We start from the raw sequence: 23,627 nt of genomic DNA, 5'->3' as shown, positions 1-23,627 counted from the left end.
CTTTGTTTGATTTCAGTCCAGAATTAAGAACTTCACTCATCTTGTAGACTTTGTTTTGTTTTTGCCTTATGGAGAAAATAGGGACCAAGTACCTAGCAGATTTTTTTTTCTTTTAAATAGATATTAGCATGTATTTTATTAATTTCTTTAAAAGATTTAATTTTAAACTTGAAACATAATTTATCAAGTTTCTTCCATAATTCAACGCCTAATTCTATTTTACAAAAGGTTTTTCTAAACCAGGAAATGTAAAGTACATACATGTGACATTTCATTGCATGACCTTTATATAGTCACGTTAGTATTAGTTTACTGAATTTTACTGCAAGAGAAATTAGAGTGCATGCAAAAAGGCTCTAGATATTTCGACTGGCATTAAAATTATTAGACTACCTGACCTGAAATTTGCTGGAGAAGATACAAAGTAGCAATAGAAAAATAAAGCAATCTTTTCCTTTCCTTTTTGGTTTTAGAACTTGCACTTTGAAGATAGCAAAATAGGTTAAAAGGCCATCAATGAAGTGTTTAAAACGCACAGAAACTCAACAATAAACTCAAATCTCAGTCATTTGGTTTTATTCTAGAAATTCATGAGTATTTTTCCATGTTTAAGATTATTCTTTGCCTTGACCAGTTTGGCTCAGTGGATAGAGCGTCCCAGGTTTGATTCCAGTCAAGGGCATGTACCTTGGTTGGGGGCACATCCCAAGTAGGGGGTGTTCAGGAGGCAGCTGATCGATGTTCTCTCTCCCTTCCTCTCTATAAAAAAAATCAATAAAATATATTTTAAAAAGATTTTTCTTTGATGCAGACTTCGTTCTAGGGCTCTCAAAAATTAAGAATAGCCATATTAAAACCCTCTGGGGAGGTTTATATATGTTCCCAGTTGCATTCTATAATTTGGAGGGTGGGGCGAATTTGATCTTTCGTAGGTCCATTTCAGCAACGCCTTTCTTTGCAGGCAACGTCTGTAAAGGAGGGAGGTGGTCTTAAGTTGGCAGAGATCTTTAAATAACTTACCCTGGAAGAGTCCGTCTAACGTGTTAGCTACAGTTGTAAAAAAAAAAAAAAAAACCACAACCACGGAATACATTAAGTCTCTTATTTTTTCCCCCCTTTTCGTCAATAGTTCTACACCCACCTGTTTGCATTTCCTGCGCCTCTGCTAAACCCGCTAAACTGGGTGTTGTCCGCGACACAAAATTCGGGCTTCCCAGGAGACCCTAGGGGACGTGTCGGGAAAGAGGGGCCACTTGCCATCCTGGGGGAGTCAAGGACCCCCAGGTCCGCGCTAAGGTGGTTCGACTTCGGGGTGGGCGGGGCTGGCCCAGGTGTCCCGAGAGGCGGGAAGAGCAACTCGCGGAGCCCGAGGCAGCCTGGGCCAAATCCCGCGGGAACTGCCCTCGGGCGGCGTCCGGCGCCCCGCCCCCAGACCCCCGCGCCCTCCTCCCCCCCGCCCCCCCCGCCCCGTTCTCGGTTGCCATGGAGACCAGGATCCTAGGCGGAAGAGCTATCCCCGAGGCGGAGGAGGCGTACCAGCGGCGGCCTGAGCCCGCGCGGGGTCCATCGGCTCGCGTTCCACCGGCTCAGCCGTCACGCCCGCGACGAGTGACCGCGCGTGGCCGGCGAGGCGCTGCGGCGCGTCCTCCTCCCCGAAACCCCAGCGAGGCGAGCGCCGGAGGCCCCGGCCCCTGCCCCTGCCCCGAACCCGCCGGTGGGAGAGGCTGCATTGGAGCCGAACGGCCCTCGCTGGCCTCCGTCGCCCTCCGTCGCCCCCGGGCTCGCGAGGGCGCCTGTCCAGACGCCGGCCTCGGTGTGCGCCGTGCCGCCGCTGCGTCCCCCGGCCCGGGAAACGTCCGCCCTGGGGGGTAAAGGAGGATTCGCGCGAGCTGGTGACAGGGGCGCCCGTGGGGGCGGTGGAGGCGGCCCCCTGGGGAGCTGGGTCCCCAAGCCGGCCTGGGGGGGAAAGCCGCCTCCCCAGCCGTCTCCATCCCTCTCCCCCTCGGAGTGTGCGGTTTCGTTGGGGCTTGTTGGGCTCGGAGTCTAGGATGCTCCGGTCGGCCGGGGAACGTCACCTCCCACCTCCCGGTCTGGAAGGCCACAGCCGAGGGGGGCACCAGGCGCGGCCCCGCCGAGAGCGGGGTGTGCTGAGGTAACCCTTTCTGTTCACCCAGACGATGCTGAAGGTACCGGGAAAACCCATTTCCCGGAACCTCTGAGTTGCAACCGACGGCGGCCGGCCCAGGGGCGGACATGCTGGAGCCAAGGGAACTGCCGTTTCCCGGCGAAAACCAGACCGAGGAGCTCCCCCCGCTCGCTGGCCTGGCCCGCGCGGGCGACGAAGCCCCCAGCGACAAGAACCCGAGTGGGATCCCCGACAAGACGGGCTATCCGGACCCCGTGTACGTTCTGGCGGCGAACATTTTTCAGGGGATTCGGATCGAAACGTCACCCGAGAAAGTCTTAATCAAGTACGGGAACGAACCCCTGCGGCCCCTGGGCGGCGAGGCGGAGGATGAAGCCTTTCAGCACCTGTCCTACGAGCTGGCCTTCAGCGCCCTCAAGTGTGAGTAGCGGGGGCCCCGCCTGGAGGATCGGCACCGGAACACGAGGAGAGAACCGGCGGCGCGCAGCGCCCCCTCAGACCACGTTTTGTTTCTGTGCATGTGGATGTCTGTAGTCGGTGGTGGCAAAGGTCAAGGAATGAGGAGAGTTCCCGTAAAACTCGCTCTTTCAGGCCAGAACTGTTTTTTGTTTCAGTGTAGATTTCGTCTAGCCTGGCGCCTTAGACGTAAGGCAGTCATTAAGTTGAACAAGGAAACACTCCCCGTTAGCAGGAAGAACCAGGGTCCATGGAAGCACGTATTTATAGTTTCCCTCTCCTTGGGTATTGCTTCCCACTCTCTGTGTGTTTACATCTTGTGTTTTAGTTGTGTTTTAGAGTGTGCAACTCTCAAAAATATAAATAAAAAACCAGTAAGAGCCGGAACCGGTTTGGCTCAGTGGATAGAGCGTCGGTCTGCGGACTCAAGGGTCCCAGGTTCGATTCCGGTCAAGGGCATGTACCTTGGTTGCGGGCACATCCCCAGTAGGGGGTGTGCAAGAGGCAGCTGATTGATGTTTCTAACTCTATCCCTCTCTCTTCCTCTCTGTAAAAAATCAATTAAAAAAAAAAAAAACCAGTACGAGGGTCGGGGAGAGGAACAGGGATGGAATAAGAAGAAAAAGTGCAATATATTAAAAGTGAATATACAAATTAAATCAACCCCAATTCAGATGACCCCATTTATCATCAATAGCTTTGATTTGGGGAGCTTATCCATTCATTCCTCCAAACTTTTGCAGAATTCTGCTTGCTAATTTCCTTCCAGGGCGTGAGATGCCATGTTGCAGATTTCCTCAGCGGTGGTTCATTATTAACTTGTGAGTGTGGGGAGCCGATCCCAGGGTAGAACCAAATATCGCTACTGGGAGAGCAAGAAGTCAGAGGGCTTGGAGACATTTGTTTTTGTACTAGCCATAAACTCTAATTTAAACAATACAGTGATTTATAATGTAATATAAACTGCAAAGTTTATGTTGGCTTGTAAACGGACTGAATATAGTTACAAAAAGCAGTTCTGGAACTATTTGGAGTATTAGCATGGTTGGAGTGATAAGCACATAGCTTCCTAAAGAGATTTAAAAGGGCAATTACTCATTTGCCTTTCTATTTTTAGTATTAATACTTACTGGGCCTCCTTGCACATAGGCAGTTAACAATTGTTTAGAGGAATTAAAATGTCCCATTCATTTCTCTCTTTAAAAATAAGTTTTTGTTGACTTTAGAGAGAGAGGAAGGGAGAGAGAGAAACACCAATTGGCTGCCTCCCGCACATCCCCTGCTAAATAATGTTCCATTAATTTCTTAGATATGATTATATATTTTTGGTTGTCTGCTGAGATAATGTAAACTTTAAGGCCAGGAATTTGTCAATATAGAGAAAAATTTGATGTTAAGAGGCAACTTCCCTTTAGTTTTCTTTTCTCCTGCTTGTGATTTTTTTTCTTTTAAAATCTGTCTTAACCATTTTTCCTCCTCCAGTTTAATCTTAAAGACCAACCAATGAGTCAATGAACATTTTTACACTTTTCCTCACAAGAATGAAATGCAGACTGGGCATCTCTGTTGATTAGTTGGTATTTAATGTTAATGCCAACTAACATTAAATGTATTATAGACACTTTGTTTTCCTAATGGAATATTGAATCTTACCTTTAAAAATAAATACTAAAAGTCTGAAATTATTTTATGTAAAATTATGCACTAATTAGATCGTCATGTGTGTAGTAGATTCTTTTTTCTCTCAATCTTTATTTTTGTTTTATGAAAGGGTCTTGTTACTATTGATTTTTAAAAATATATGTTTTTATTGATTTCAGAGAGAGGAAGGGAGAGGAGAGAGAGATAGAAACATAAATTATGAGAGAGAATCATGAATCAGCAGCTTCCTGCACACCCACTACTAGGGATTGAGCCCGAAACCCAGGCATGTGCCCTGACCAGGAATTGAACTGTGACGTCCTGGTTAATAAATCCACCCTCAACCACTGAGGCATACCAGCTGGGCCCTATTTGATATTTTTTAATAACCCAGAAAACCCCATTCAAATAAATCATTATCATAGGCTTTTACAAACCTGCTTTTGCTAGAAATATTCAAATTCTAAAGATGACTTTGGTTGTTTACTTGGTACAAATATTTTCTTCTTAGAATAATAATATATTGCTTAAGTTATCATCTGAATAATTTCTGAATGTTCAAGTAGAGTAAAACCCTGAATTCCTAAGTGCAGTGAGTTTTCAAGACAATTAAAGGCCTGATATTTTGCTTTAAAATATTGGAAGCTCTTGTCATTTCACATTTATCTTCTGCATTGTCAGTGCTTTATCAGTACTTTCACATTATATTTTGTAAGCTCCTATTTGGTTTATACAATACAGGTTCATGGAAGCACAGTTCAGAAAAGAAAACTAGGGTTTCTTTCATACGATTTTATAGGAGCAGTAAAGCTGAAAAGATTAATGTACAAGCTCAAGAGAGCTTGGGTAATGGTCTGTTTTCTGGTGAATTTGTAAACAAGTAATTAGATCATATTACTTTCTTTTAGGAAGTACAGGAGAAAAAAAATAATGTCAGAGAAAATCCCTTAATTATATACATGTTAAGTGTATTCCTTTGGTTGGGTTTTATGTTTTCCAGTTTTATTGTTTGCTCCTTTGATGATATCCTTCTTTGTGCATAAGCTCTATCAAAGCAGAGAGTGTATATCTGATTAACCTAAGGTTTAAAGGGCTCAGTATAATGTTTTTTGAAATGAAGACAACCACTACTCCTGCTTTACTAACTAGCCTGAAGGCCTCCTTTTTGCTAAAGGAGGTAATGAAGAATAACCTACCTATTCCTATTAAGTACTAGAAGCTAATTTTCTTTTTCAAAGAATCTCTGGATCTTTCAAGGAATACTAAATATTTAAAACAAAGAAAAACTGGCAAAATGATATCTTAAAAAAATAAATTTCTTTAAAAAAAAAAAAAGAAAAAACCTTGAGGAAAGATATGTCCCTGTAATTGTTGATTTTATTGATGGCTTAATTCTTTCTCCAACTTCTCTAGGTGTATATAGTAGTTAGTGAATTATAAATACCAGGTACTGGTGTGGCCTTAACCTGGCCATTTCAGAATCATCTAACCTGTCAGCGAAAAACCTTTTAATTGCTTAATGTATGCTTTGAGAACACGTTCTGAATCCCTTGCTCACTTTCTTCCCCTTCTGGCACCCTTAATATTGTTACATTTCATATTGTCCCACAGCTCCCTTAAGCTGACCTCCTGTTTTTCAATTGTTTATTTCTTTCTGGTTCTCTGATTGAGTGATTTTTTTCTACCCTGTCTTCTAATTCACTGATCTGATCCTTGGCATCCCCTAATCTGCTGTGTATTCCTTCCACTGTGTTCTTTATTAGTGCTATGTCATTCTTCATAGTTACTATATCTGTTCTCATGCCATCTTTGCCATCATTATTTTGAACTCTTATGTCTGATAAATTCCTTATCTCCATTTTATTTAGCTCTTCTTCTGGAGAATTCTCTTGTTCTTTTGTTTGGAGCTTGTTTGTTTTTGTCTCCCCATTTTGGCTGCCTATTTGAGTTTGTGACTATGTATTATGTAGATCTGTCATGCCTTCTAATCTCTAGTGCAGGACAGTGTCAGATGCTGTTTCTGACTGGCCCTGTATACCCTGTGTGGAGCTCTCTGCAATCCACAGCTTGTGGCTCTCTCTGCTGTGGCTGGGTGCCTTTGGAAAGGACCAAGATGTGCACTAACAGTGACAAGGATATTAGAAGTTATAGACCACCCCTCATGAACATAATCATATAACAAAAATCCTAAATAGAGTATTAGCAAATTGAATCCAGCAATACATAGCAAGAAAAGACATTATGAAGGAGAACTTTAATGTTTATCAAAAGACATAAATTAAAGGTTGGGATTTCTTTATTACTACTTTGACTATTCAGATAATGCACCTTTGACTATGATTCCATGTGGTGCCTGGGTCATTAGGGTTCAAATTCATAACAGTTGCAACTATTTCATCATGTCATTGTAATTTAAGTCTTTATCAAGAATTGAGGTATATTTTAGATATGAAAGTAAATGTATTTTATGACATTGTCTAAAGTGTATTTTGATTCCAAAGTTTTCATTTTCAGCTTTGGTATATTCAGTAACAGACATTTACCTTGTCTTGCAGATCAAGGTATTTTGGAAACTATATTAATAGATAGCTGCATCTTCCCAAGTACTACAATAGTAAGTAGACACCTTTTATATAATTAGCTGTCTCCTGATTGTTATTTCAAAAGTACAAAAAGCCTTCAGGTTTAAGTCATAACTAGTTTTCTAAATGCTGACACCTCTTTAAAGTATATTCTTAACTCTTTTTACTTCTAATGCTTCTAATACTGACCCTAGTCATTTTGATGAACATGCCAAAAATTGTCTTCTTTGAAAGATCTATTTTGTACTGGGCTCTTTTTTTTTCTTTTCTATTTTGAGGTCTTTTTCTCTCAATCCAGCCAGACTCTGTAAATATAGTCATATTCCTCCCCTGTTATGAAAAATAATGGAACAAAAAAATAATGCTATTAGATATTGTTTATATTCTTTTCTTTTTGTGTGTTTCCCTTGGTAGCCAGATCATTTGAGCAGTTTAATTATTGTGATGCTGTATGATTTCCAAGATAGAAAATTTCAAGCTCGTCTCTTTTCTGATAACAAACAGTGCATAGTGGAAGTTCAAGAAGTAGAGAACCTTCTTAACAGGTAACTGTAAAAGTAAAAAGGATCCTATATAATAAAGATGTAATATGCAAATGGTTGTTACGCCGTGAAGTGTAACGACTAGATCAGCAGGAGGGTGGGACAATGAGCTACAAGCAGTCAGCGGAGAACTACAGGAGGGGGCAGGGCAGCAAGCTATGAAGGGGGGTGGGGGGTGGAGGGAGCTACAGGAGGGTGGGGCAGCAGGCAGAGAGCTACAGGAGGGGGCAGGGCAGCAAGCTATGAGGGAGGGTTCGGGGTGAGGGGGAGCGGAGGGAGCTCCAGGAGGGTGGGACAGCAAGCGGAGAGCTACTGGAGGGCGGCAGCGAGCTACTTGTGAGCTACTGGCGCACGGATTTGTGTGCAGGGCTACTAGTGTTTTATATGGACTCATTATTAGTATTTTCATTGACAAAATTCTATACAGTATAATGTATAATACATGTTAAATTTTATAGAGAAAAAATATAACAGTTCACAAGTTTCTTACATTCTTTTTTTAAAAAAACTGTGTTTTTTTTGTTTTTGTTTTTTAATTTCAAAGAGGAAGGGTGAGGGAAAGAGAGATAGAAACATCAATGATGAGAGAATCATTGATTGGCTGCCTCCTGCACAGTCCCCATTGGGGATAGAGCCTGCAACCTGGGCACGTGCCCTTGACTGGAATTGAACCTGGGACACTTCAGTCTGCAGGCTGACACTCTTATCCACTGAGCCAAACCAGCTAGGGCTCAAGGTTATTCTTGAGGTTTATTATTCAATTAGATCCCTACTGTGAAAATATGAATATGGGTCAAAAGAAAGTCCTCTATTCTCATTTATTAAAAACTAGAGGCCCGGTGCACGAAATTCGTGCACGGATGGGGGAGGTGTCCCTCAGCCCAGCCTGCACCCTCTTCAATCAGGGATCCCTCTCACAATCTAGGACTGCTGGCTCCCAACTGCTCGCCTGCCTGCCTTCCTGATTGCCCCTAACCGCTTCTGCCTGCCAGCCTGATTGATGCCTAACTGCTCCCATGCCAGCCTGTTTGCCCCCAACTTCCCTCCTCTGCCACCCTGGTCACCCCTAACTGCCCTCCCCTGCAGGGTTGATCACCTCCAACTGCCCTCCCTTGCAGGCCTGGTCCCTCTCAACTGCCCTCCCTTGCAGGCCTGGTGCCTCCCAACTGCCCTCCCCTGCTGGCCATCTTGTGGTGACCATCTTGTGTCCACATGGGGGCAGGATCTTTGACCACATGCGAGCAGCCATATTATGTGTTGGAGTCATGGTCAATCTGCATATTACTCTTTTATTAGATAAGATAGAGGCCTGGTGCAGGGGTTGGGGTCAGCTGGTTTGCCCTGAAGGGTGTCCCAGATCCGGATGGGGGTTCCCTTGGGGTGTGGGGTGGCCTGAGCAAGGGGCCTGTGGTGGTTTGCAGGCCAGCCACGCCCCCTGGCAACCCAAGCGAAGGCCCTGGTATCTGGAATTTATTTACCTTCTGCAATTGAAACTTTGTAGCCTGGAGCGGAGCAAAGCCTCGTGCTCTCTCCATGGCCAGCAGCCATTTCTGTTGGGGTTAATTCACCTTCTATAATTGAAACTTTGTAGCCTGGAGTGGAGGCCTAGGCCCGCCCTGGCAGGTAGAAAGCTTGGCTTCCTCCATTGCCGGGGGCAACGCTGGCCTGCTCTCTCCAGCTCCGTGGCTGCCGCCATTTCTGTTTGGATTTGTTTACCTACTATAATTGAAACTTTGTAGCTTGAGTGGAGGCTTAGGCTGGCAAGGGCAGGAGGAAAGCTTGGCTTCCTCCGTTGCCTGGGAAACCTTGCTCTTTGGCTGTAGCTATCTTGGTTGGGTTTATTTGCATACTCGCTCTGATTGGCTGGTGGGCGTGGCAAAGGTACGGTCAGTTTGCATATTACTCTTTTATTAGGTAGGATTAGGGCTATAACATCAAGAAAAATGATTGGGTCTTCATGGTCATGCTAACCAATTCTTTTTCTTTTCTGTTGTTTGGAACTTTGAGGCATGGGATAATCAGAACTAGGAAGGGCTTGATACAGATTCATGCAAGTTCCTTAATCTTATCAAGACTACCTTGGCTTAGCCCTAGCCGGTTTGGCTCAGTGGATAGAGCGTGGGCCTGCAGACTGAAAGGTCCCATGTTCGATTCCAGTCAAGGGCATGTACCTTGGTTGCAGGCACATCCCCAGTAGGAGGTGTGTAGGAGGCAGCTGATCGATGTTTCTCTCTCATTTATGTTTCTAACTATCTCTCTCCCTTCCTCTCTGTAAAAAATCAATAAAATAAAATAAAAAAAAAAAAAAAAAAAGACTACCTTGGCTTGGTAGCTCAGTTGGTTAGAGCGTCACCCTCATACACCATGGTTGTGGGTTTGATCCCAGGTCAAGGCACATACAAGAACCAACCAATAAATGCATAAATAAGGGGAACAACAAAATCAATGTCTCTGTCTCTCTCTGTCTTTTCCCCCCTTTCCTCCCTTTCTCTATCTCTCTCAAAAAAAAGAAAAGAAAAATGACTACACTGTTGCTGTCTTAAGGTCACAAAGTTAGTAAGTGACAGAACCTGACTTTAACTTCAGGTTTGTCTGACTCTAAATCCTACACCTCTCTCACTACATTAAATTTGTCTTGAAACTAGCACTTGATATAAGTATCTGAGCAGATGTACAGTTAACTATACAAGGGCAGCAAAAACTGAAAAGAGGAAGCAGGATTATTGGATTTCTGTTTTTAAATATGGCCATTTATTTATTTTAGACTACAAAAATTTGAAATAGAATTACTGAAGGATTTGTTAAAATTTGAAATCTAATTTGTTAATGTTTCCAGTGGAAAATTGATAGACTTGTCTTCAATGCAGTAATCACCAAGAATGGATTTTCTATCTCTAGTTTTAAGACAAAATTGGCTGCGGCATTGGCAAGATGTCGAATCAAACATGATGCCCTTTCAATTGACCACATTCTTCCAGAAACAGTTAGGAACCAGGAACTAAGGGCCTCCACTTTGCCACTTTATGCTTGGATAAATACTTTAAAAATTAGGTAAGAGTTTTAATCAAATTCTTTATTCATATTTCAAAATAATGTGATAAGAAATATTACCTTTTAAATGGGTGGGGGCACATCTTGGGGAGTAATTGGAGAATCATAGTTTAGTTCAGAATCTTGTCACCAAATTACCAAAGATAATCACGTAAATAGGTTAACTTTTCTGTCTCTATCTTTTAACTTACTGTTGCCTAAAATTGTAAGTTCCATTAAGTGTAATATATGGAGTGATATATTTTTTTTGTAGGCAAAGATGCTAGTATTAAACACATTTTTAATGTAATATGTTTGTAGTTACAACCTAATGTATATTTACAGCCCTGAAGAAGTTTATTATAGTTTGAAGAAAAGAGGCTACACTAAAGTCAAAACTGTATTGCATATTGGTGGAAAAGTCTTTGCTGTGGACCAACATTGCTATGATGTCTTAATTTTTCCATCTCATCTTAAAAGTGATCTTCTAAATATAGATCTCTTCAAAGATTATAAACTCATATTTCAGGTAAATGAACACTTACATTCATTGTGATTCTCAATAATCCTACTTATCCAAAGAATCTCTCCACTTAAAAGTAAAACCTGCTGTAGCTGATTTGGCTCAGTGAATAGAGCATCGGCCCCAGGGACTGAAGGGTCCTGGGTTCAATTCTGGTCAAGGGCATGTACCTTTGTTTGCAGGCTCAATCCCCAGCCCCAGTGCGGGAGGCAAGCAATCTCCCTCACATCATTGTTTTTCTCTCTCTCTGTCTCTCCCCATCCCTTCCACTCTCTCTAAGAATCAATAGAAAAATATCTTCAGATGAGGATTATCAACAACAAAAAATAAATAAAATAAAATCTAACAAACATTATATTTTTCTAGATTATCAGGGAGGTTTCTGATTTTCACCTTGAATAAAATTAATACCTCTACAATCAGTGTTCCTATTATACTTTGGCATCTTTGTCCTATGTGAAGTTGTAAAGAACATATTCTCTCCCTAGATTCCATAGGTGGGGAGACTTGTATTGCTGGCAACTATATTTTTCTCTCTCAATGGAAGATTCAAGAGAAGGTACAATGATACCTTTTCTTCCTTACATTTCTGTGGAAGATGCTAGAGCCATCCAGCATTTGAAAATGCAATGTGTGATACTTTCCCATTATCTCTTTAATATAGTCTTATAGCTTTGATTTGTAAGAGGTGTGTAATGTCTATCAATGCAGGAAGAGAATGTGAGATATAATGAGGTTTCCATAAAATAAAAAGTAAAAGGTCTAAAATATTAAGTTAAATTAATTTTTATGTCCTTAGATTCCAATTCTTAGCTCAGATTCACCTAGCCTTCTAAGGTTTATCCCTTTACTGGACCCATATTCTTGGGCAGAACCTTTTGGCCTTATATTAGAGTGACACCCTACTGAGCTCTGAGATCAACTGCAGAATCCCAGTCTGTATAGCTCCCTTTTATATGCTTATCAGCCATTTTTTAAGCTCTGTGAACTAGCAGCAATTTAAATTACAATGTAATAGGGAAGAAAGAATGGCAGTAACCCTGGCCAGGTAAGCTCAGTTGGTTTAGCATTGTCCTGATTCTCCAAGGTTGCTGGTTTGATCCCTTCTCAGAGCACATACAAGAATCAACCAATAAATGCATAAATAAGTGGAACAACAAGTTAATGTTTCTCTCTAGTTCTTCTTTCTTCTCTCTCAAATCAATAAATATATATATATATATATATATATATATATATATATATTTTTAAAAGGGAGAATGGCAGTAGTAGATGAATGGGTTTTCATGAATGAATAGGAATGGGCAGGACATCACTAATCTATTAATCACATTTTGGGGACTTTGGCATTGCATTATATACCTCTTACAAATCAAGTTAAATGATAACAGTTATAATTTAAGCTAAACAAAGGTCTTTGTTTTAAATCAGTTTATATCAGTTATTTTTGTTAACTTTATATTTTAATGTATAAGATGTTTTAAAATAAAATGGGTTAGGTGTCTCTTCAAGATTCCTACCAACTACTTTCTTTTACCAAAAAGAAGTCAGTTCATGCTTCTAGTTAAATTCTTTGAAATTCTAATCATATATCTTTCAGGACAAATCTCGAAGTCTTGCTGTCCATTCTGTAAAGGCTTTATTAAATGTGGATGATGATATCTTAATGGTCAATACAGGTTCATGGTACACAGTTGCCCATATGTCAAACTTAACAAATAATGTCTCAAAAATATTTGTGTGTGGAGTACAATCACAAGCTAAGCATCCTGACCTGAAGAACCTTTTCACAAAAATGGGATGTAAAAGTAAGTACCAATATTCATTTGTTTGATAATGTTCTACAAGATTTAGAGCCCTGGCCAGGTGGCTCAGTTGTGTTGGAGCATTGTCCTGAAACACCAACGTTGCAGGTTGGTCCCAGGAGAGGGCATATACAAGAGGGAACCAATGAATGCATGGATATGTAGAACAACAAAATTGATGTTTCTCTCTCCCCCTTCCTCTCTCTCTCTCAAACCCATCAATAAAAAATTATACAAAGGTTTAGAAATACTAAAAATGTTTGAATTTGTTATTTTTAGTATAAAAACTCTATGTGAACTATACTCTTAAAATCCTCACTAAGTCATGCTATATCCGTCTGTTTTTATTGCTTAATATTGGTTAAACAACTATAGTTTTTGAAAAAGTATTTTTATTGATTTTCAGAGAAAGAGAGAAGGAGAGAGAGAGAGAAACATCTATGTTAGAGTGACACATCTATTGGCTACCTTCTGCCCAGAGATTGAGCCTGCCTCCCAGGCATGTGCCCTGATTGGGATCGAACCAGCAACCTTTCGGTGCATGGAACAACGCCCAACCAACGTAACTACATCAGCCAGGACTAAACAACTACAGTTTAAATTAATGGACATATTGGTACTTTGGTATATTGCTTGACATTTAGCCACTATTTAATTTTAGGTTCAAACAATAAGTAGTCAAAGTGAGTGGTAGAAATGATTGATGATCTTTTAATAAATAAGAACACAATCATAGGAGTGCTTAAGGGACAAAGATATTATCTAGAAGATAAGTCCCCTTAGGCTTCTTATTTTTAAAAAGGTTTTCATTGGATCATGCTAGGACTAAAAATAACATTTATTATAGGCCCAGTGAGGCTGAAAAGTAAGAAAAACTTTTGACAGATTCACAGGGTGAGGGAGAGAAAAAGTAGAATTCAGGGCTTGACCTAGAAAGATAGACTGGTAAATAACCAGCATTTCATTTGGAGCACAAAAGAAGTATATCCTGGATAGTAATTAGTTCTCCCATGAATTGAAGCCCAAATGTCAATCATCTCAATTAGCAGTTGGATTAAGGTGATGTGGGATTGCTAGTACTCAGGTGCCTACCAGAAGTGAAAGTAAATTCTCCCTGGAAGAAAATAACATAATCCTAGGTTTCATATCATCTCTTAAATTTTTTCAAATGCAATGTCTGGCACTACGTTATAAAACACAACCCACAAAAAGAAAAGCTATAGCTGTAATAAAGAGAAAAAAACACTATAATAGAAGCAAGCCCACAGAGGGTCCAATACTAGAGATATCAGATGTGGACTTCAAAGTAACTATGATTAATATGCTGATGAGACTAAATGCTAAGTTGTAGAATTTTAGCAGAGAACTGGAAACAGTAATTTTAAAAAGTGAAAAGAAGCCCTAACCTTTGGGTCGGCAAACTCAGTGGTTGGCAAACTCATTAGTCAACAGAGTCAAATATCAACAGTACAACGATTGAAATTTCTTTTGAGAGCCAAATTTTTTAAACTTCTAATGCCACTTCTTCGAAATAGACTCGTATTTTGTGCAAGAGCCACACTCAAGGGGCCAAAGAGCTGCATGTGGCTCACGAGCCGCAGTTTGCCGACCACGGCCCTAACCGGTTTGGCTCAGTGGATAGAGCGTCGGCCTGCAGACTGAAGGGTCCCAGGTTTGATTCCGGTCAAGGGCATGTACCTTGGTTGCAGGCTAGATCCCCAGTAGGGGTATGTAGGAGGCAATTGATCGATGTTTCTCTCTCATCGATGTTTCTAACTCTCTATCCCTCTCCCTTCCTCTCTAAAAAATCAATAAAAAATATATTTTTTTTAAAAGTGAAAAGAAGCCCAAATGGTGTGGCTCAGTGGTTGAGCATTGACCCATGCACCAAGAGGTCACAGGTTTGATTCCTGGTCATGGTATATGCCTGGGTTGCAGGCTTGATCCCCAGTAGAGATGTATAGGAGGCAGCACATCAATGTTGATGTTTCTCTTTCGTCAGCGTTTCTATCTCTCCTTCTTCTTCTTCTCTCTCTAAAATCAATAAAAACATTTTTAAAAAATTAAAAGTCAAAAGAAAATTCTAGAACTGAAAAATACAATATGTGAAATTAAAATATTGATAGATTTAGTAGATAAGACAGAGCTAAAGAAAGAATAAGTGAGCTGATAAGCCTGAAGAAAATAACCCAACTAAAGCATGGGAAGACAAACGTGTGAATAATATGGAAGATAACACAAAATACACGAGACTCAGTGATCCAGTGATTGTATGTATGTTGTGATTGGGGACCCAGGAAAAAAAGGAATTGGGAAGAAATAATATTCGAAATTCAGGCTGGAAATTTTTCAAAATGGATGTAATAAATTAAGTCTTAGGTCTAAAAAGTCCTATGAATTTCAGTAAGAATAAATATACAGAAAATATACAAGGCACATCATAGCATAATTGCAGAAAGACAAAGTCAAAGAACAGTGTTCAAAGCAACCAGGGAGATGATACATACTATTCTTCTTCTTTTTTTTTAATCTTTATTGTTGACAGTATTACAGATGTCCCCCTTATTTTCCCTCCATTGTCCATCTCCACCCGGTTCCCACCCCACCCCAGGCCTTCACTACCCTACTGTCTGTGTCCATAGGTTAAGATCTTTGGGTAATCTCTTCCTGCCCCTCATTCCCCTCTTCCCTCTGAGATTCCTTAGTCTGTTCCATGCTTCCATGCCTCTGATTCCATTTTATTCACCTGTTTATTTGTTCATTAGATTTCTTATTACCGTATTTTCCAGCGTATAAGACTTTTTAACCCAGGAAAATCTTCTCAAAAGTTGGGGGTCGTCTTATATGCCAGGTGTTATCTTATAGGGCGGATATATCCCAAACTCTATATTTTAACTGGAAAAGTTGGGGGTCGTCTTATATGCCCAGTCATCTTATATGCCGGAAAATACGGTAGTTTGGTTTTGATTTTTAGATTTGATTGTTGATAGATATGTATTTGTTGCCATTTTGTTGTTCATACTAGAGGCCCGATGCACAAAGATTTGTGCAAGAATGGGCCTTCCTTCCCCTGGCTGCTGGCACCGCCTTCACTCTGGCTGGAGCCACCTTTCTGCCTCCCCACGCTGCCCAGAGGCCCGGAGCGGCTGGGGTGGTGTGGAACACCTGCATCATCGCCATGGCGATGACGCAAGCATCCCACCCCACCCCCAGCCACTTGGTGCCTACGTATGCAAATTAACCCGCCATCTTTGTTGGGTTAATTTGTATACTCCTGATTGACTGGTGGGCGTCGCGAAGGTATGGTCAGTTAGCATGTTACTCTTTTATTAGTGTAGATTTTATCCTTATTCTTCTTTTTCTTAAATAATACCCTCCAACATTTCATATAATATTGATTTGGTGGTGATGAACTCCTTTAGCTTTTTCTTGTTTGTGAAGCTCTTTATCTGACCCTCAATTCTAAATGAGAGCTTTGCTGGGTAATCTTGGTTGTAGGTCCTTACTACTCATCACTTTGAATATGTCTTGCCACTCCCTTCTGGCCTGTAAAGTTTCTGTTTAGAAATGATCTGACAGTCATATGGGTGCTTGCTTGTTGGTAACTAACTACTTTTCTCTTGCTGCTTTTAATATTCTCTCTGTCTTTAACGCTTGGCATTTTAATTATGATGTGTCTTGGTTTGGGCCTCTTTGGTTTCCTCTTGTTGGGACTCTCTGTGCTTCTTTGACTTGTAGGTCTATTTCTTTCACCAGGTAGGGGAAGTCATTATGTCTTCAAATATGTTTCAATATCTTGCTCTCTTTCTTCTTCTTCTGGCACCCCCATAATGCAAATGTTGGTATGCTTGAAGTTGTCCCAGAGGCTCCTTACACTTTCTTCATATTTTTTTATTCTTTTTGCTCTTCTGATTGGGTGTTTTTTGCTTCCTCATATTCCAAGTCATTGATTTGATTCATGGAATCCTCTACTCTATTGTTGAATCCCTGTAAATTGTTCTTTATTTCAGTTAGTGTATGATTAATTTCTGACTGGTCCTTTTTCATGTCTTTGGCATTCTCAATAAGATCCTTAAAAGTCTATTGAAGACCCTTGAGTAACCTTATGACCATGGTTTTGAACTCTGTAACTAATATTTGCTTACTTCCAATTCTTTCATTTGTGACATGTTTCTTTGTCTCCAAATTTTGGCTGCTTCCCTGTGTTTGTTTCTGTGTAATAGGTAGAGCTCCTATGTCTCCTGGAATTGGTAGAGTGGCCTTATATAGTAGGTGTCCTGTAGGGCCCAGTGGCTCAGCCTTCCCAGTCACCTGAGCTGAGCCCTCTAGGTGCACCCCTGTGTGGGCTGTGTGCACAGTCTTGTAGTTGAGCCTTGATTGCTGTTGGTCTCTCTGGGAGGAGTTGACCTCCAGGTCAATTGGCTGTGATGACCAGCTGTGACTACAGTGGGAGAGCTACTGTGCAGGATTTGAGGCCTAACTGTGGAGTAGTTCCTCCCAGTATGTGTCTGGGTCCCCCAGAGCCACCCAGTGCTGGAGCTCAGAGATATTAAGTCCGAGTAAGTTCACATGCTGGCCATTTAAAAGGAACACCTGGGTCTCTGGCAGCCTCTGTGTCACTGAGCCCCAATCTTCATTGTGTGTATGTGTGTGTGTGTGTGTGTGTGTGTGTGTGTGTGTGTATTTTTATTGATTTTAGAGAGGAACGGAGAGGGGGAGAGAGAGATAGAAACATCAATGATGACACAGAATCATTGATTGGCTGCCTCCTGCACGTCCTCTGCTGGGGATCGAGCCCGCAACCTGGGCATGTGCCCTTGACCAGTATCAAACCCGGACCCTTCAGTCTGCAGGCCAACACTCTATCCACTGAGCCAAACTGGTTAGTGCCCCGCTGGTTTTTACAGCCCGTTGTTATGGGGACTTCTCTTCCCAGCTCTGGGAACCTGGGCTGGGGGGTCTGGGACCCTTTTCTCCTCTTGGGTGGCCTCCACAGAGATGATCTCTCTGCTGATTAAAAAAGCAGCACGCGTGGGTGTTGGACCTGCTCGCTCAGTGCGGGCTCCCTTTCTACCAATCTCAGTGTATTTTCTTTATTCCTCTAGTTGTAGGGCTTCCATTCAGCCAGCTTTCAGGCAGTTCTCATGATGACTGTTTCAGTATTATAGTTGTAATTTTGATACATATTATTCTTAATGGAATAAAAATAAAACTAAAAACTAACTTTTCAACAGAAAAAAACTGAAACTAAGACCTTTAAACAATATCTACATGCTGAAAGAAACTGTCAGGCTAGATTTTTATACTCAACAGTATAAAATAAAGTGAAATAAAGACATTAAAATATCAATTAAAATAAAGTGAAATAAAGACATTTTCAGACAAATAAAATCTGAGTTTGTAACCAGCAGACACACTAAAGGGTATACTAAAGACTATTGTTTAAATAGAAGGAACATCATCTCATATAGAAAGTTGTAGATACTGGAAAAAATGATGAACAATGGAAAAGGTAAGTACATACATAAATCTAAATAAGAGTAGTGTAATGTCTTGTGGGATTATAAATATGTGTGTTATATGTACTTAAAATACAACAACATCACATAGAAGGAAACAGAATTAATATGTTCTGTCATACTTGTTCTGTCCATGAAATGATAAAAGTAGTAAATTACTAAGTCATTGATGTGTGTTATAATATTTGGAACAATCAAATAAAGGATGTATATCTAATAGCTAAGGAAGAGAGGGAAATGGAATTGGAATATTATATTAACATGTATGATACATACTACTGAAACAACTGCAATATATAATAGAGGCCTGGTGCATGAAATTCATGCACGGGTAGGGTTCCTAGGCCTGGCTGGCGATCAGGGCTGATCTGTGGGATAACCAGCAGAACAATTGGGGGGCCCACACTGGCACCCACCTTGGCTGGCCTAGGGTCTGTGGGTTGGAGGCAGCTCCTGCATTGAGTGTCTGTCCCCTGGTGGTCTGCACGTCATAGCAACTGGTCGTTCCATCGGTTGTTCTGCTGTTTGGTTGATTTGCATATTAGGCTTTTTATATAGGATTCACACATACACACACACACACACACACACACACACACACTAGAGGCCCAGTGCATGGATTCGTGTACTGGTGGGGTCCCTCAACCTGGTCTGCAGCTCTCCGACATCCCCCAAGGGGTCCCAGATTGCGAGAGGATGCAGGCCAGCCCAAAGGACACCACTGGTGCACATTTGGGCCATGGGAGGTCTCCAGGGCATGTTGGGCCTATCTCGCCCAGTCCCAATCGGGGCCCAGGAGGGACTGCAGGAGGGCTCCAGGGTGTGTCCAGCCTGTTTTTGCCCAGTCCTGATGGACTGGACCTCAGCAGTAAGCTAACCTACCGGTCAGAGTGTCTACCCCCTAGTGGTCAGTGCACATCATAGCGAACGGTCGAACAGTCGCTTAGGCTTTTATATATATAGATTGTGCTAAAACCACTCAATGAGGAAGGAATAACAAATACTGCTGGGACAACTGGAGAGCCACTTGCAAAAGAATGAAGTTGGCCCTAGCTGGTTTGGCTCAGTGGATAGAGCATTGGCCTGTGGACCACAGGGTCCCAGGTTCAATTCCAGTCAAGGGCCCATGCCTCAGTTGCAGGTTCCTTTCCAGCCTGGGTCCTGATCAGGGGTTATGCAAGAGGCAACCAATCGATGTGTTGCTCTCACATTGATATTTCTCTCTGTCTTTCCCTGTCTCCTACACTCTCTCTAAAAATCAATGGAAGAAAAGCCTTGAGTGAGGATTAAAAAAGAGAGAGAGAGAGAAAGAATGAAGTTGGACTCCTACTTCAAGTTATATACAAAAATTAACACAAATTGGATTAAAGACAGAGATGTAAGAGGTAAAACTATAGGGCTCCTAGAAGAAATCACAGGGTATACTTCATGATCTTGGATTTAGCAGTGGTTATCCTATCTAATAATAGAGTAATATGCAAATAACCATCACTCCGCTACGCCCACGATTGGGCAGTGGGAGGCTGGGGGGTGGGACTCGGGGTGGCCTCTCAATGGCCAGATCAGTCGCCGCTGAGGGGAGACCCCTCAGCATTTGCGGGTCGGAGTGGTGGCGGCGGGTCCTGGACCCGCGAATGCTGAGGGGGTCTCTCTGGGGGCGGCGGGGGCGGGGTCTCTCCAGGGGCGGCGGTGGCGGTGGCGCCAGGACCCGCCCCCATCAGCGCTCGCGGGTCTGGGGGCGCCACCACACCGCCACCGCTCTGACCCGTGAACGCTGAGGGGTCTCTCCGGGGGCGGCGGCGGGGGCGGGGTTTCTCCAGGGGCGGTGGGGGCGGTGGTGGCGGCGCCCGGACCTGCCCCCATTCGCGTTCGCAGGTCTGGGGCAGCAGTGCCTGGACCCGCCTCCATGCACCTGCACTGGGGGAAGGCCTGGTCAGCAGCCGCCGAGGCTGCTTCAAGGGCCAAAGAGGGAGGCAGGGCCAGACCCCAGCGGCCGCAGCTGCTGCGGGGCTGGGGAGCCAGGCAGGGCTGGACAGGCAACCTCAGGGTGGGCCTGGGGGTGGGTCCAGCAGCGCAGCTTGACAGCAGACAGCAGGGCCTGCTTGGCCGTAGCTGCCGGCGACCCACAACAGGCAAGTGGGCCTGCAGGCAGCACCCAGCAGGGCCTGCTTGGCTGTTGCCACGGCGACCCAGGAGCAGACAAGCGCAGCTGCAAGGCAGCACCCAGCAGGGCTTGCTTGCCCATCGCTATGGTGTGGAGCAGGCAAGCCCCGCAGAGAGCAGAGAACCACAGGGAGCGGGCCTAAGCCGTCAGCAGGACATGCCCTGAGGGCTCTCGGATTGGAGAGGGTACAGGTCGGGCTGAGGGACCCCCTGTGCATGAATTTCATGCACCGGGCCTCTAGTTTAGATATAATAGCAAAAGCATAGCAACAAAAGAAAAAAATAGCTAAATTGGACTTTATCCAAATTAAAAACTTTTGTTCTTTACAGGTCACTATCAAGATAGTGAAAAAGACAACCCACAGAATGGGAGTAAATATTTGAAAATCATATTTCTGATAACAGACTTGTATCTAAAATATATTAAATTCAGTAAGATAAATATCACAAATAATGGCTAAAGGACCTGAATTTATTTTGACTCAAGATAAAGATCATAAAACAATTCTGATCTGGCCCTGGCTAGCTCAGTTGGTTAGAGTACTATCCCAAATTGCCAAGGTTGTGGGTTTGATCCCTGGTCAGGGCACATATAAAAACATTTTTGAGCCCATTCTGATAAAAATCACTACGGATCCTAGAGACAGTTAAAACAATAAAAAGATACTATGAGCAACTTAATGCCAACAAACTTAAACATTTAAACAACATGAGCATATTCCTGGGACAATACAACTTACCAAAACTTAACACAACTTTTGGTATACTCCCTATACTCCATTTCTCCATTGCCACCTGGCTCAGTATTAGGCTCTGCCTTCAGAAGGAGCTGGAGAAACATTGCAAGACTGGAGAGGAAGAAGAAAGGACTTTTCTTCTCCTCCCAAGGTCTGTTTTTCCCTATGGTGACCATGCAGGAGTCCTAACAGTGTTAGCCTTGCCCTCTTAGAGATCTCAGTCTCAGCCTTGTTCCCCCTCCCCTTGCTCTGACTTGTTAAGTTCCTTGTTTACAGTTCTTTCAGCTGTGGTAGGCAGTGGCTACTCTGCAGTTATCACCTCTGTACATTTTAGAGCTCTCAAGTAGTTGACCACCTTTTACCTAGTTAGCAGGGAAAACAGGAACTATTGGGTGGCCAAGCATAGAGGAAAGGAGGTTTCTCTTTTTCGAAGTATTCCAGATAATAAATAAAAAGGATGATAGAATTAGTATACTAGTACAGTAGCCCCTCCTTATCCACAGGGGATACAATAGGTGCCTCAAACACATGTGGTTTGAGGCACCCATGATAAAGTTTAATTTTTTAACTAGGCACAGTAAGAGATTAACAGCAATAACTAATAATAAAATGGAACGGTTTGACAATATACTGCAATAAAAGTTATGTGAATATGGTCTCCCTCTCTTTCTCTCAGAGTATCTTATTGTTCTGTGCTCACCCTTCTTGTGATGAGATGTGAGATGATAAACACCTACATAATGAGATGAAGTGTTAGGCTACTATGATCCTCTGATGATGTATCAGAAGGAGGATCATCTGCTTCCTGCGATCCTCAATCATTGAGCCATGATGATGTCAATGGTTGATGATGTCATTGGTTGATGTCTGGAGCAGCTGAAGTTGATGATTGGGGAAATTTAATATTTCAGACCATGGTTGACCACAGGTAACTGAAACCATGAAAACAAACTGTAGCTAAGGGGATACCATCCTATGACTACTTTATAACCCCTTTGCTGGTACTACAGAGGGAACATAGTGGATGAATATGACACCATTTGTGAAGTAGTTTTGCTTCCCCCTGCCTCCCCACTGAAAAAAAAACAAAAAACAAAAAGAGAGTCTGAATCTAATTGAGCTAAAGATCTACTGATTGATGGGAAGAACAAAAAACAGGGACATATGAAATTACACTCTAGGGCAGCAATTAGCAAAATCCAGACTGGGAAAATCTAGTAGTACAAGTAACCAAGTTTCATTAAGAAATAAATGGTAAGAATAATGGAAAGGGAACCTTCTTTAGATAAAAAATATTTAATATAAGATGTATCAATATAAACTATTAAACATTTTTGACGTGTGTCTGATGGGAAATTTGAGCCATCATTTGATGTCATTATTATTTGATGGTAATGAGGAATTTTTTTTAAATTTTGCAATTCTATTTTAAAAGGAGTTTTTATCTTTTAGAGATATACGGTGAAATATTTATAGATTCAAAGTAATGTGGGGTGTTAGAAGTGGGTGCAGATATAGATGAAACAAAATTGAACATGAATGGTTCACTGTTGCAGGTCTGTGACAGTACTTGAGAATTTATTATATATTATGGCTATTTTTGTATATGTTTGAACTTTTCTAATAAGTTAAAATGGGTGTGGGGTGAGGGTGGGGGAGCAAAAGGCCCACTTGAATAAAACAATCATTTCAAAGGAGACGGAATAGGAAGAGGGAAAACTTGATCAGGTGAGAGGAAGGAGTGGGTAGGGCAATTTCGGGAGTGACGACTCAGCAGTGAGGGGAACATGAGGCATCGCAGAAGTAGAGAAGTGGCGTTAAGATAGGGGCACAGAGCCCTAACCGGTTTGGCTCAGTGGATAGAGTGTCGGCCTGCAGACTGAAGGGTCCCAGGTTTGATTCTGGTCAAGGGCATGTACCTTGGTTGCGGACACATCCCCAGTGGGGAGTGTGCAGGAGGCAGCTGATCGATGTTTCTAACTCTCTATGCCTCTCCCTTCTTCTCTGTAAAATATCAATAAAATATATTAAAAAAAAAAAAAGATAGGGGCACAGAGCCCTGGCCAGGTTTCTCAGTGGCCTGGGGACTGAAAGCTCCCGGGTTCGATTCTTTTCAAGGGCATGTACCTCAGTTGCAGATTGCTGTTGGAAGATTAACAACAACAAAAATGATGGGGCACAGAGAGTTATAACCCGAGGGAGGGCAGACTCCCAAACTAAATTTCAAGGCCCCTGAGGGACCTTACACTATGCCTCATAAATACTACTGATATCTTTTTTCTGGGAAGATAGAATATAAAAGGGGATTTTAAAAATGGACAGGGAAATAACCATTACTGAGCACTGGGTGTACGTGAGGCACCATGTGAGCTTAACTACTTATCTCAGTCTTCACCACCGTTAGATGAGGGCGGCTTTGTTATCCCACTTTATAATATATTTTATTGATTTTTTACAGAGAGGAAGGGAGAGGGATAGAGTTA

The 23,627-nt window shown here is 42.3% G+C and overlaps 1 protein-coding gene across 1 annotated transcript in view; it reads left to right on the top strand.

The window, feature by feature from the left end:
- Positions 1-1,746: 1,746 nt before the first annotated feature.
- Positions 1,747-23,627, top strand: part of NSUN7 (NOP2/Sun RNA methyltransferase family member 7) — a 39,842-nt gene continuing 17,961 nt past the window's right edge. The window contains exons 1-7 of the mRNA XM_008140363.3: positions 1,747-1,868; positions 2,175-2,566; positions 6,799-6,857; positions 7,240-7,370; positions 10,266-10,418; positions 10,743-10,926; positions 12,521-12,728. Coding sequence (XP_008138585.1) covers positions 2,254-2,566; positions 6,799-6,857; positions 7,240-7,370; positions 10,266-10,418; positions 10,743-10,926; positions 12,521-12,728 — 1,048 coding nt within the window. The 5' untranslated portion in view covers positions 1,747-1,868; positions 2,175-2,253. The remainder of the gene's footprint in view (positions 1,869-2,174; positions 2,567-6,798; positions 6,858-7,239; positions 7,371-10,265; positions 10,419-10,742; positions 10,927-12,520; positions 12,729-23,627) is intronic.

This window comes from Eptesicus fuscus, chromosome 2 (genome assembly GCF_027574615.1).
Source record: "Eptesicus fuscus isolate TK198812 chromosome 2, DD_ASM_mEF_20220401, whole genome shotgun sequence".
Lineage (NCBI taxonomy): Eukaryota > Metazoa > Chordata > Mammalia > Chiroptera > Vespertilionidae > Eptesicus > Eptesicus fuscus.
Note: the sequence above shows the minus strand (reverse complement) of the source record. Positions and strands in the feature narration are given on the sequence as shown.